Source organism: Sarcophilus harrisii, chromosome 2 (genome assembly GCF_902635505.1).
Source record: "Sarcophilus harrisii chromosome 2, mSarHar1.11, whole genome shotgun sequence".
In the NCBI taxonomy this organism is placed as follows: Eukaryota; Metazoa; Chordata; class Mammalia; order Dasyuromorphia; family Dasyuridae; genus Sarcophilus; species Sarcophilus harrisii.
Window position 1 is genome coordinate 227,269,924 of NC_045427.1, and position 14,085 is coordinate 227,284,008.

General features: G+C 36.6%; 1 protein-coding gene across 2 annotated transcripts in view; it reads right to left on the reverse strand.

Moving 5' to 3' along the window:
* NFATC2 (nuclear factor of activated T cells 2) overlaps positions 1-13,640 on the reverse strand; it is a 180,519-nt gene extending 166,879 nt beyond the window's left edge. For both annotated transcript variants that reach the window (XM_031951640.1, XM_031951639.1), the window contains exon 1: positions 13,141-13,640. Coding sequence is in view for 1 of the 2 variants with exons in the window: in XM_031951639.1 (XP_031807499.1) it covers positions 13,141-13,210 (70 nt within the window). In the remaining variant the exon portion in view is untranslated. The remainder of the gene's footprint in view (positions 1-13,140) is intronic.
* Positions 13,641-14,085: the final 445 nt, after the last annotated feature.

Below are 14,085 nucleotides of genomic sequence, written 5' to 3' on the forward strand. Positions count from 1 at the left end.
AAGAAAAAAAGATGGGGATTGTGGGTGGGGATTGCACAAATAAGATAGCTATCTTTCAATAGCTGAAGAGCAGTAATGGGATCAGTAGGTTGGAGAGAGAGAGAGAGAGAGAGAGAGAGAGAGAGAGAGAGAGATTGATTTACTGAGTTCTGTATAAGGAAAAGCTGTCTAACAGAGTTAACCAAATATGGAGTGAACTTCCTCAAGAAGGCATTGCTTCCCCCTTATTAGAGGTCCTCCAGAAAAGGCAATTGATCACTTTGAGGAAATGTAAAAGAGATCCATGAGTACATGAATACATGAGTAGATGTACATGAGTACAACTAGTTGAACTAGTAGGTCTTGGAGGTCTCTGCCAACTCTGAGAGTCAATGACTGAGGCTCTGTTCTGACTTTGTGTCCAGTGTCTGTCTGATGCAAAAATTATGAGGATCATAGAACCAGGACTGGAAGGGGTCTGGCAAGCCATCTTGTCCAAACCTTTCATTTTATGCATGAGAAAAGTAAGCTCAGGAAAGGTAATTAACCTGCCTAAATTACACAAGTGACTTTAATAGTGTCAGAGATGGAATGAATCTAGGTTCCATTAACAGCAGAGCCAATTTCAGAATTGCACTGTGATTCTTATAGAAATGGCCTCCATATTTTCCCTAACAGGTGGTTCCTTCAGCTTCTGCTTAAATACTCTTCTTAGTGCTAAGCTGATTTACAACAGAGCTAAGAATGTCCCTGGGATTCCTATTGTTTTGTTGCAAAGTGAATAAATGGTTCCATCCCATTCTAGAATCATAAAGAAGTGAGGATCACTTCAATTCCATTTGAGGATTACAAAATGGTGGAAGGCTAAGAAGTGGTTAACCACCAGCCTTCCAGACACAATATATTCATGAATAATAATAAATAAATAATATTTATATATGTTTACTATGTGCCAGGAACAGTGCTAAATCCTTTACAATTACTGCCTCATTTGAAACTTATAACAACTCTGGGAGGTAGATGCTATCATCATTCTCATTTTATAGATGAGAAAATTGAGGCAAACAGAGATCATATGATTTGCTCAGGGTCACATAGCTAGTAAGTAAGTATCTGACTCTGGATTTGAACTCGGGACTTCCTAAGTCAAAGCCCAGTGTTCTGTGCCACCTAACATCTCTCAGCCCTCCATATTTTCCCTCATCTTTGCAATTATGACAAAAATTATAAGGGATCTTGAGAAGTCTGGGAACAACACTAGAACTGGTAAATTTTGTGAAGAATCTTCCTTTACCAAATCTTACATCTGATATTTCATCATGGTATGAAGATGATCTTGGGTACTAAGCGATAGGTACTGTGACCTATCCATAGTCACAGAGCTAGTACATGTCAAAGAGAAAGGACTTGAACCCAGCTTTCATTGATTCAAAGGCCAGCCTTCTACTCTCTTAAAATCCATTCATGTGACAAATATTTAGAAGGCTATGGGGTCTGTTGGCTTCCAGTTTAGGATTAGTCAACATTGTGATGTGGCAGCCACAAAAGTAATTCTAATTTTGGACAGCCTTGTCCAGTGCAAGAAAGATTGACATGAAAGTCCTCCTGTGTTCTGTCCTGGTCAAGATACATCTGGAAAATTGTGCTTGGTTCTAGGAGACAAATTTTAAGAGAAACATTGGTACACTGGAGAAGGTTCAGAAGAGAGTAATTAAGATGGTTAAATTACTCAAAACTACTAAATAAAAAATCACTTAAAGGAATTGAAGATTGCCTAGCCTAGAGAAAACTTGTGGGACTGGCTCCCAATAATCAGATGTTCTAAGGATTGTGTAATATGGAAGGATTAGAATTATTCTCCTTGGTCATGAAAAGCAGAACGTGTGTTGGTAGTGGAACTTAAAGAGAGGCAGATTTCAGCTTAACATAAAGCAAAACTCTCATAGGCTTAGTGCTAACAACAGAGCAGTCTGCTTAAGAAGTTCATTGACATATTCAAAGAGATGATATCTGAGTTGTTGAAGTGTAATCTTATGTGGGGCAGTATGAGGGAGCAAGAAGAATTAATAAGGAAGATAGAATCAGCAGAAGATTATGTTGCCAAAGCCAATATGTTCATTCATTAAGATTCCAACTCTAAAGTCCTCAAATTCTCTGTTTTAGTGTTGAGCCTTTCCATGGTGGAGATAAATTGAACTTATCCAAACAAAATAACTTTAACCTGTCTCTAATGCAGCATACAAGTGTTGGTAACCCTGTCCAACCATACAGAGTCTGAAAGACATAGACTAAAGATTTCCCTCTCCAATATATATGTCCCAAATATGTGCTAAAAGTTTTCGGGTCACTTCCTAAAACACCTCTTTTAATATTTAGATCAGTGTTGGTCAAATTTTTATTCCTCACAACCCTGAATGAAGAATCTTACTACACTCAAAGTTTAGTTTGGTAATACTAGAAGAGAATACAGAGATTTTTGCATATAGGTACCCTTGAACAAGAATAACTATTTTTAACTGAGTTCTTGTCAAGTTCAAGATCTGATTTTTTAAAGTTAGTACATACATGAAATAGGCAAGTTTTATTTATCTTGAAGAATATTATACCTACTGCATATAAGTTAAATATATATTGAAAATTACAAAATTTTTAATCTGTAGTAACATGAGATCCAAAATTTGTAGTTAACTAGCAAAACTCATCCCTTGAGAACCATGGATATAGATACTCCTCTGTCTTACCATTGCAGGGAGATGATTTTTCATGCTTTTGACTCTTTGTAAGTAGGAAGAAGTCCAAGGACTTTTATTCCTTCTCCTCCTCCTAATGGGCTACTCCAAGACTCCAGGGAGAACTGGCTGCATCTTGTTATTCTTTTCTTGAAATCAGGAGATCATTGATAAGACCCAAGATCCAAGGCTCTTCAGAATAATTCAAGATTTGGTTGGCGTTGGGATCATTACAAAAAGTAATGAATAGGAAGAATTTGTTTCTCCACCAGGGATTGGAACCTTCTTAACAAATTCAACCAAAAAAAATTAGATAGCCATGCTTTGCTAAGTACTGTGCTAAGCACTAAGGGAGACACAAAGATATCCAACTTTTCAAGGAGTATATTCTCTACCAAGAAGATTAGATTAAGATAGATACAAATAAGCATATAGGTTACAAAATAATTGCTTGCATTGAGAGATCAGATGAACTGAGAGATTGGAATTTATCACCACTAGTTTAGCAACCCCAATAATATAGCACCTGAGCTAGGCCTGGAATAAGGGGAAAGATGTCAATAAAGATGGGATTCTCAAAATCATGAAAGTGGGAAACATTGGGATAAATTTGGGGAGCAATGAATAATCTCTTTTGTTATAATTCCTATATTAAGGGAGTTACTATGAAACAAAGATGGAAAGGTGGGTTGGAGCCAGACTATTAAAAGCCAGAAATGACAGGCTGAAGAGTTTAAAGCTTGTTTTGTAGGTAATAGGGAACCATTAATGGTTTTTAAGTGTGGGAGTGGTATGTTCTGAATTGTGCATTAGGAAGATTATTTTGTCGGCTACATAAAAGATAGATGGATTTGGGAAATTTTCGATCTGGGAAAAACTAGTGTTGGGAATTTATTATTGTAATCTGTGCAACAGGTGATAAGATTTTGAACTAAGATTGCAGCAGCATGAATGGAAATAAGGGAACAGAATCGGGGGACAATGCTGTGAAGGCAGAATTTATAATTGGCTTGATGTAGGGGGGGAGAAAAGAGGAATAGAATAGTTCCAAGATTTTAAGCTTGGATATTGGAGAATGAAGGGGAAGTTTGGAAGAAAGGACAGGCTTTGGAAGGAAGAAATAAAGTTAAATCTAATAGTGCTAGAGTTTTAAGATTCATGTGCAGTTAAAGGAGAAGGAGGAAGAGAAGGAAGAGGACAAAGAGTCAGGGGAGGAGAAGTAGAGGAAGGAGGAAGAGGAAGAGGGAGAGGGGAGGAAGGGAAAGAGGAGGAGGGAAAGGAGGAGAAGGAGAAGAAAGAGGAAGGAGAAGAGTAGAAGAAAAAAAAAAAGGAAGAGGAGGAGATCAAGAAAGGAAGAGAAAGGAGGGGAAGGAGAACAAGGACAGAGCCTTATGGAAAAGGGGCACCTACACTTAGGAGGTAGAAGAAAAAGAAGGTTCACAGGAAAAAAAAAATCAGTGTTACACAAGTCGAAGAAGTAACAAAGAGTATCAAGAGAAAGAGGATTTTTAAAAACTTTAAAGAGATTCAGCACCACTATTCTTGACCCTGATCAGACCATATCTAGAGTACTGTTTTCAATTCGAAGAGTTTCACTGAGATACTGAAAATACCTTTGAAAATTTTAATCTACTTGGAATTCTAAAGCAGAGGCTCTTAACCTTTTTTGCTTTAAGACCCTTTTGTCAAACTGGTAAAGCTTATGGATCCTTCTCAGAAAAAGTTTTAAATGCATAAAATAAAATACATGGTATTACAAAAGAACTCAAAAGTTAGTAAAAAAAAAAAAAAGTATGTATTTTTTTCTCATCCAATTTCACAGCTCACCTAAAATCTGTCCACTGATATTTTGTGCATCCATGGATCCCAGGTTAAGAGCTCCTGCTCCAAAGCAACTTGAACAACAATAACTTTTGAAGAAAAAGACCATGAGTGATGCTACATGAGTTAGTGGATAAAGCACGACACTCTCTATCCTTAGTACCCTGTTAAAAATCCAATCCAAGATTTTATTTAAAAAATAATTGGCTAGCTAAAAGTAGTTCTTGATAACCTAAAGTTCCTTCAGATCCAAGCACCATAGGATGCATTTTGGTATCATCCAACCCTATTGTGAGGAGTAACTAGGAAAAGAAAAGGCCATGGGCTCAGTCAGTTCACAGACTAACTCCTAATTTATAAAGTTACCCCCTCTACATCAAAAGACAGGTCACTGGTAGGACACTTTGAGGAAGCTAACAGTATTCCACAATTAGGTTTTCACTCCTGCCTTTATAATCTGTCTTTAAGTATTAAAAGAACTAGAGTTCTGGTTTCAGCCTTTACTCTTATGAGCACAAAGTTTTCATTTTGAAATAGAAAACCTTCATTTTGCAGCAGCTTGAACCTCTCCTCAAGATGTCTTGAGGAAACAATGTCATTCTTTCACAAGTTGGTGATAAAATGTTATTTGGCATTAATAATCTTTATTATTATTGGTATCCAGTAACAGACAGGTGTACAAGGTCTTATGAAAGCATCATAGGCCCCTTTAGAAAGAGCTAAGATTTCCAATCTCAGCCTCATACCCTATATTCTAAGTAACCAAGCTAATCAACTGAATTTCTACCAATGGGAGTAATCACCAACCATCAATAATTATGAACTTTAAAATCTCCAATATAAAACTTAAGTCTTGAAAACCCACATTACAAGAAATCCTTCCCAACTATAAAGTAGGATGCAGAATTGTGACTAAGCCAGAAATTCAAGTTGTACATTAACCATGTTCCAGAAACTTCATCTCCCCACAGTTTAGGTACACCCTGGCTTTCATTAACACTCCAGATGTTTATGTCAGAGTTTATAATCAGGGATACTTAATTCCTATAGTACACATGCACACATATGTGTTTGTGTTTTCACATATATGTGCTAGGATACATAAAGCTATTTTCCTGAGATGTGACTATCCTAAGAGACAGAGAGTCAAGGATTTCAGATGTAGATTTCTTTCAGATCACCATTTTCCCACTGAATCATTCATAAGTGACTATCTAACTATGTGTCCTGAAGTGTTGTGGCCCTAAAATTACCTATGTTCTAAACAGGTACTACAGCTGGAGAAATCCATTTAAATTATTAGCCTACTGGAAAGGAAGGGGGCACATCTAATCCTAACAGGGGAACAATGTAAGAGTTCAAATAATTACTAAATCGCTGAGAAGGTTTATTTGTCTACTATCTGTAAAAGCCCTTATATTTCACCCCACTCCTGTTCTCCCTTCTAGTTTCTAGCCTACTATTATTTTCTCTTAAGCTCTATGAAACCACTATTTGAGGTTAGGAGCTATCCACTATGGATAAACATTCCTTTTTCCTTGATTGGTTTCCTGTCCCCCTTCTTCTAACTCCTTTAACTTAAATCAAATCCTTCCGTGCAAACGCCACATTCACTGATTGCCTTTCTTATAGAGATGTCATCATTCATTCTTCCTAACTCAGATGATATAGAGGTCCTAGTATTATCTTATGCCACTCCTAGTCCCTCAAACCATCTCCCTTCATTTCTTATCATTCAAATTCTGTACCATTTGTTTATACTATCCTCATCAGTATTTTGGAGTACTACCAATTCCACCTTACTAAATAATATCAGGAACCAGCTTATGTTTCTACTCTTCTCCATCTTCACTAAAGACTTAGCAGCCTTCATGAAGATAAATCATGAAATTACTTGAACTCACACCATTTTCATTGATCTCTCTTCTACAGAGTGCATCTCCACTCTACAGAAACATGAACTCACCATCACATCATCCAAGAACTCATATCACTAATTACAAGTCTATAAAAAGATCTATAACTTGAAGATCTTTAAAATCTATAACTCAATGCTTTTCTTCTCTGACACAGTTTCCTCACCTGTCATTGGTCTTATTCCATTGCCAAACATGTTTTTTGTCCTCACCTGAACCTTTCATAGCCCAAACAAAAAAAAAAAAAACCACCTACTTAATTTAGTCCATTAGCTTCTTCCTGGATACACAGGACTTCCTCATACTCTAGACTTGATGGTTTATTGTTTCATCATTGATCTCTAGTATCTTGGATTCCCTTAAACCTGAGAGTTTCCTCTGAGTACTCCTTATCAATGGTCAACACTGGACCATCACTACTCTCCACAATCTCTGATCCACAGACACTAAGCATTATCAAAGAAAGATGGTAAACCATTAAAACTTGATCTAATACAGATTTGTGACATTCAACTTCAAAACCTGGGCTCTTGTTATTTGCTTGTTAATTCTTTCATTTATCTTTCATTCAGACTCAGCAAAATGAAATACAAAGGGCATTCATGAAGATATTTGCAAGTCATGATTTATTTTTTATTTTAATATAAAATTTTTTTAAAGTTTAGTGCTTTCAACAGTGCCAATCTGCTCTCTGCCACAGAATTCAATCTTATAAACATCAGTATTCTTTTGGTGATTTTAGATTTCTCTGACCCATATAATACCACATTTTTTTTAAAAGAATCTAAATTTCAGGTAGATGTAAGAAAAGGACATTGGGGGAAAAAACCAAAGTAGATATAAATAGGCAGCAACATGTTACCAATAATAACTTGGATGCAAGAATAGCCAAAGAAAATCATCAAAGATGAGTCTTACTAGAAAAGGAGATGGATCAGCATAGAAGAAATAAATAATGATAAAAGCAGCAATTAATATGATGATAACAATAACTAGCTAATTTTATGTTGGACTTTAGAGTTTGCAAATTACTATATAGATACAGATGTGTGCATGTATATATCTATGTATGTACAGTCTCTCATTTTAGTCTGACAACTACTTGGGAAGTAGGTATTATTATTATCCCCAATTTTTATAAACAAGCTTTAAAAAGCTAAAAAAAAAAAAAAAAAAAAAAGTTAAATGACTTACCCAGAGTTACCCCACTAGTAAATGACTAATAGAGGGACAGCCTCCACATTTATTGAAATACATGAAATTTTTTAACCTAGGAGAAAACCTAATACATAAATAGATTTGCTACACAGAATTTATGAAAGAACTGTGTTAAGAATGTTATAGTATGAGAAGATGTGAATGGGTAATGGTCTACACCAAAACTTCTTAAACTGTGGTTCATGGCCCCATCTGGGGCCCCGTAACTGAATGTGGGGATCACGAAAAATTTGGCAATAATAAAAAGTATCAAATATTCCTCCAAGATTTAATTCTTTATGTAAAAATAAATAAGCACATCTATGTCATTAGTATGCAAATTTGCTTTTTTCTTTAATAAATGTTAAAAAATTATACATATACCAAAGAATTGTTTTAAGATAAATTTATTATCAGTAAATATTTGAGATGTATACCTCTTTTGTATACCTGTATACGGAGCATCAAAAACTTCTCAAGTGAAAAGGGTTTGTAAGTACAAAAAATTTAAATAGCCCTGGTCTACACCAGTGCAGAAAAAAACTTAGATCTGTCAAAGATATGTGTGTTATCTATTATATCTCCATATTAGACTATAAGGTCCCAGAGAAGAGGAAACTTATCTTTTTTTCTCTTTTTAATTCTTCCCTTGGCCCTGATTAAATATCTAGCATATGATTTTATGTGTGATAGACACTGAATAATTTTTGTTTATCACTATTCCTATCCTTTTATTCTGGGCTATGAAATGACTGTTCCTTTGTTAACAAACATTCTTTTATATTAAAATTTTGCTTTTCTACCAGAAATTATTTTTATATTTACTTATGTTCATGCTGTTTACTTACTACCCAATCTTGTCAGCACATTTTTTTGGTAATAAAAGCAGAATACAGAACTAAGACTTTTGGGACACCTTTTAGAATGTAAGCTCTTTTGAGAGCAGATATTCTTTAGGTTTTTGTTCAGTTAGATTGTTTTGTTTTGTTTTGTTTTGTTTTTGCCAGCACCTAGCATAACTCCTGGCACATCGTAGATACTTTAATACTTACTGAACTAAATTATGATATTGAATTAAATTGTTTGACCCAAAGTGAACATTCAAAACAGAACTATTGATAGATGATAGGGTGAAAAGAACATTCGTTTGGAGTCAAAAGAACTGAGAATGAATACAGACTTTAATCCAGGCTAATTGAATAACCTTGGCCAAACTGTTCTTTGAGACTCAATTCTTTGTCTATGAAACAGGAATGCTCATGCTTGCACTATCTCTTTCTTACACTATCTCACAGGGTTGTTGTAAGGACAATACTTAATATAAGCAAACCTTTAAGCACAACAAAAATATCAGTCATTTCACTCAATAGAAGACTTGCCAGCCTATTTGCCAGAATGTAAAAGGCATGCCAGATCCTACCTGAATAGCTGTTATATTACTGGGGGAGGAAAGGAGTTAAAAACACATGTATTAAATATCTCACACTATATAAACCTTAAGATGATATATGTATAGTTATTATTATCTGAACTTTAATTTTCTCATCTGTAAAGTGGGGATAATAATACTGTACTCTTTGCTGTACTGGATTGTTATAAGGAATATGCTTTGTCAGTCTTAAATTACTATAGGAATTGAAATTTTTGTCAAATTAAGCTACCTGCATAGAAGCCAGGAGTCACTTTTATGGCAGTTTTATATTGTAACCCAAAGCAAATGGTGAATTTACCTCCATTTGCTCCTGAAAAACAACTATAAGAAGGAAAAGGTAGGTTTCTTGGGTAATGCAGATTGACAATAAATCATCACATATGCACAACAATACAGATTAGCTCACACCCAAAAAGAAATAAGTCATTCTCAGAAGAAGTGGCAAGAGTTTGAATTTGTAAACATGTATATTAAGGAAAGACCAAAACTTAAGTCTTACAATCATGTCAAGCACCCTGTCTCCTTTGGACTCCCTGTGGCCTGCAGCAGCTCATTATCATTAGATATTCTGTTTCTGTGATATTAATCACATGTGGATTAGACATTTTTGGACCCAGACAAAAGGTTAAGGATAGTGGGAAGAAACTCAGTTGAAATGAGAATCCAGAAAGACCAGGGGAACTAAGAGAGTATGAAAGACTCTTAATAGGATCATAGAATGTCAGAATTAAAAAGAACTTTAGAGGTCATCTAGTCCAAAGACCATGTTTTTTAGAAGAGAAAGTGGAAATTAAGATCCCAGGAGATATGACTTACCCAGTGTTATGAAGGCATCAAGTGGCAAAGTATAAGTTATTAATCCAGGTATCCTGACTTCAAACCCAGTGTTCTTTCTACTTGTTTACGCTCTTCTGTTCTTGTTAAATAGCTTTCTTTATAAGGAGGTGACCATGTTATTACCTCAAGTTAGCCAGTACTTTTTTTTGTCTGAGAGTATTCATTGTCTGGTGATGGTGATGAATATAGCCAGATTTTATAGGCTTACTAAGTGCTTTCATTACAATACTGTAAGGTAATAGGAAATGGTAAAAGTATCATTATCCTTACTTTACATATGAGGAAACTGAACTTCAGAGACATTAGGTGATTTGTTCAAGGCTACATAGCTCCAACCTGGCAAAATTGGGACCTGCCCTTAGGTTCTCCAATTACAACTCCAGAATTCTCTCCCTTATATCACATTGTCTGGAATTGGCTTCCCCATTGTATAAATAGGAATTAAGAAATTGGAGAACTCTCCAGAGGTTAAGTCAGGAGTGACTATGTCTTTTTTTAAAACATAGTACATGATGTACCACGGTGGGGCAGTGGGTCTGAATTAAGGCAATAATCTAGTCTAAGTTCCTAACATTGGCATATTCAATTGACTTCAAGGTTGCATTTCTAAAAATATGATCTTAGAGATATTTCACCTCTCTGGGCCTCAGTTTCCACATTTGTCCAAGGGCAATACTACCCATTTCTCAGGATAGTCATAAGTCTTAAAAGGTAACCCATGTGACAGTACCTTGAAAATCATAAGGTGCTATAGAAATACAATTAGTAATGTTTAGAGCAAGATCTGGTTCTGTGTGAACTCAAGGCATTATTTTTATCTTTTTCTGATGAAATAGAGAGACAGTTTATATAGTAGCTGGAAATCTGGGAGTTAGGAAGACTCAAGTAGACCTCTGACACATACTGATTGTATGACCCTGCATCTGTCATTAATCTTTCAGAATTCTAGACAATTCCCCAAGACTCTATTAAACTATAGAAAAGGTATCAACTGGCATTAATAGAGAAAGATTTCTTCCTCAGATATTTCACAAAATCAGGAGTTCAAGCCCTTTCTTGATCCATTTTATGTGAGGGAAAAAAACTTTTTTAAAAAAAAATCCCTTTCCTAGAATGGGCAGAGAATTTTGTATCTATGTATAAACATAATTCATATTTTCTATTTGTTCCAGAGACTCTCTAATAAGGCTTTGCAGCAACTAAAGTATTTTCTTACTATGCAAATATTTCAATTTTCTATTATAACCCTTCAGTCTGCGTGTAAAAGCATACACACATACATGTGTACATGCATGCACACACACACACACACACACACACGTTAAGCAGCAAACTTGAGATAGCTGCCATGACCCATCATGAAGGTGACTTGAGCTGCTTCTGAAATGTAGAGGAGGCCACGGATGACTCTGCCTTATTTAGACATCCCATGCCAGCTGTCTTTGATGTGGAATCCAGACTGGTATTGTGTTGTGTGTGTACATTTGTGCTTGGCATGTGGAGTGTGGTTTACACAGAACAATATGGTGCCCTTGTTTCCCACTCAGACACGCACACAGAGCTTTGTGCACGTGTCCAAGAAGTCAAGGGATAGGACACGGACACTTCAAAACCCAGCCAAGGATTCAGCTTTTAAATCTAGAGTAAGAGGTTTTTTTCCTTTGCTATGTTTTAGCTCATATACAATTTGAAACTCCTATTAAGTCACACAGGGGAAAGGGATGCTCTTTTTTTCTTTTCAGACTGGAAACTACATTTGGCATTTGTCCTGCTCCATCATAACATCAAATGTTAAGCCCCAGTTTATACAACAGTCAAATTAATTCCCCGCCTAAACAGATCTGTCATTTCATTATCTGGAAGCATTGGTTTTATAACTGATGCTATATTAAGGACATATTCTTTGGCCACTGAAAAAGAGAAAACAGACTTGACTGGTACTGGCAAAAATTCTGATCCTTTGGACATAACACTATCCTAACTGGCCCAAGTCAGCTAAAATTGGCATAAAAGCAGGCTTGCCCCACATTCCCAGCTCACCTAATAAGGAGGCGTTCACCCTTATCCTGCTTCTGAAAAAGCACCTCAACTTTATTTACTAAAATTATCGTTTCTTCCCCGAGAACTTTAATCGGCTATGCTGAGCACAAAAACTACATTCAACCCAGATTTTATGACATGAAGCAAACTCCTCCTCCGTGGATTTCACTTAACTCTTCCATCTCTTCATCCCGGGAATACCCCATGCCATACATGGAACCCTTGTCTGAAAAAGAGATCAAATTGCCCTGGTTTCTAGTTTTTGAAGCCCAGTTTATGACTATATTGCTAAAATCCCGACACAATCTAGACCAGATGGAGTATTTTTATCTCACATTCTCACAAACTGGATCAAGAACACAGTCCAAACCCAATTAGTCCATCAGATTTAAATGGTATGGTATTAGGGCAAATGCTGAAGAGAAAAACCATAGAAACGCAACTGTAATTAATTCTCTAAACAAACTGATGGTACATTGCACTTTAAAGCAACAATCACATGCAATATACGTGTGTATCTGCACACATATACTTCTACCTGCACATATATGTTCACATATGTGCATGTGTGTATATAAACATATGTGTGTATGCCTGTACCTCTGTATATATTAATACAGAACATCAAAACAGTAGCCAAAATCTATCTTGAGATGCTCTGATGCTTAAACCACCAAAGTAATTAATAGCCTTCAAAGTCAGTTCTGTGTTGTGATATCAATCCTAGTTTGTTTCAGAAAAATACAAAATGAAAATCTTATGAGCTACTTTCACTTAAAAAAATTTTTTTTAAAAACCTTTGGTATTGAAATAGTTAAGTACCCAGCAGTTAGTTAGCAAGCGATCCCTCATGATGTTTTGTATAGAGGAAAATCCTTCTGGCTGGGCTACTAAGGAAGAGTTGCTTTCTATCATTTCATCGCCGTAGAACATTGTCTTTATTAAACCAGTATTTTCCCTCCCACACTTAGGAAGAGAACTGGTCTCTTGTCTTTCCACCTCACCTCCTCACTTCTACCTGTGCAGTATAAAATTAGGGAAGTAGCAATGGAGCCAAACATGCTTTCAAGAACTTAGAGGAAAAGTCACAGAAGCATTCTTCAGGAGAAAAAGGGAAGGTAAAAAGAAAAGTGGGAGAAAGGGGATGGAAAGGGATAGAGAGAAAAAAATAGGATGGTGAGAATTTTACCTTGATCCATAGACCTCATGATGTGATGGTGATGGAAGTGTACCAATCTGTAGGCAGTCTCTCTCTGCATTTGGATTCAGGAGTAAAAAAAAATATATATATCAGGAACAAAAATGAGGAGGCTAGAAATCTTCTTTTTAAACCATATTCAACCAATGGCTACTGGTTGAGAGGGAGCCCTGTGCTCTCCTCTTGGGAAGCTGAAGAGGAACCCGGGAGGATCCGAACTGAGTAGAACTCCTCATGCAATGAAGTCAGTTCTGTAGTCTGAGATCTGGGTTACTAGAGAGGGAAAGGCGACTTCCTTCCCAGCGCTGAGTGTTTATAGTCTTTGAATGCTGTAAAATAACGGGATTCCCTCACTGTTTCCTCCTGTTTATCTAGTGCCATGGAAACCATTGGATCTACTCCATCTCCTAAACTAAGGGTTTTCCTGCAAAATTCACACTCAGGAATCCATGACGTCTCCCTGCTCCCAGCCAAGGCAGGCTCTGTGGCTCCCTTAGTCTAGCTGCACAAGCACTTAATTGTTAGGCAGAAAGTTAGAGAGGGAGAAATATGGATGATGTTGAAAGGGAGGGGGAGACAGAGGAGGAAAGGGGGAGGGGGGGAGACCCAATATGTGTGCGTGTGCGCAGTGTGCTCTCCAGGCAAACTTGTAGGAGCTACAGGATTCTGAAAGCTGGATAGCTTCTGTTCTTAAGTCTTTCACCAGACACCTTTTTCTCTTAGCCCCCTTGCAGGCTGCTGCTTGGAATAAATCATTGCCCAAATGCAAAATGGCCTTATTTCTTCAGCCAGAGTCTATTAGAGAAGTCCCCAGTGGTGAATTCCAAAGTCCCAGGCAGTGCCCACTGTGTACCCCTTTGCCACTGATCATTTCCCTGCTGTCCCTACATTGCCAACAATTGCCTCCCCCCCACCAGCATATTACAGGCGTGGTGA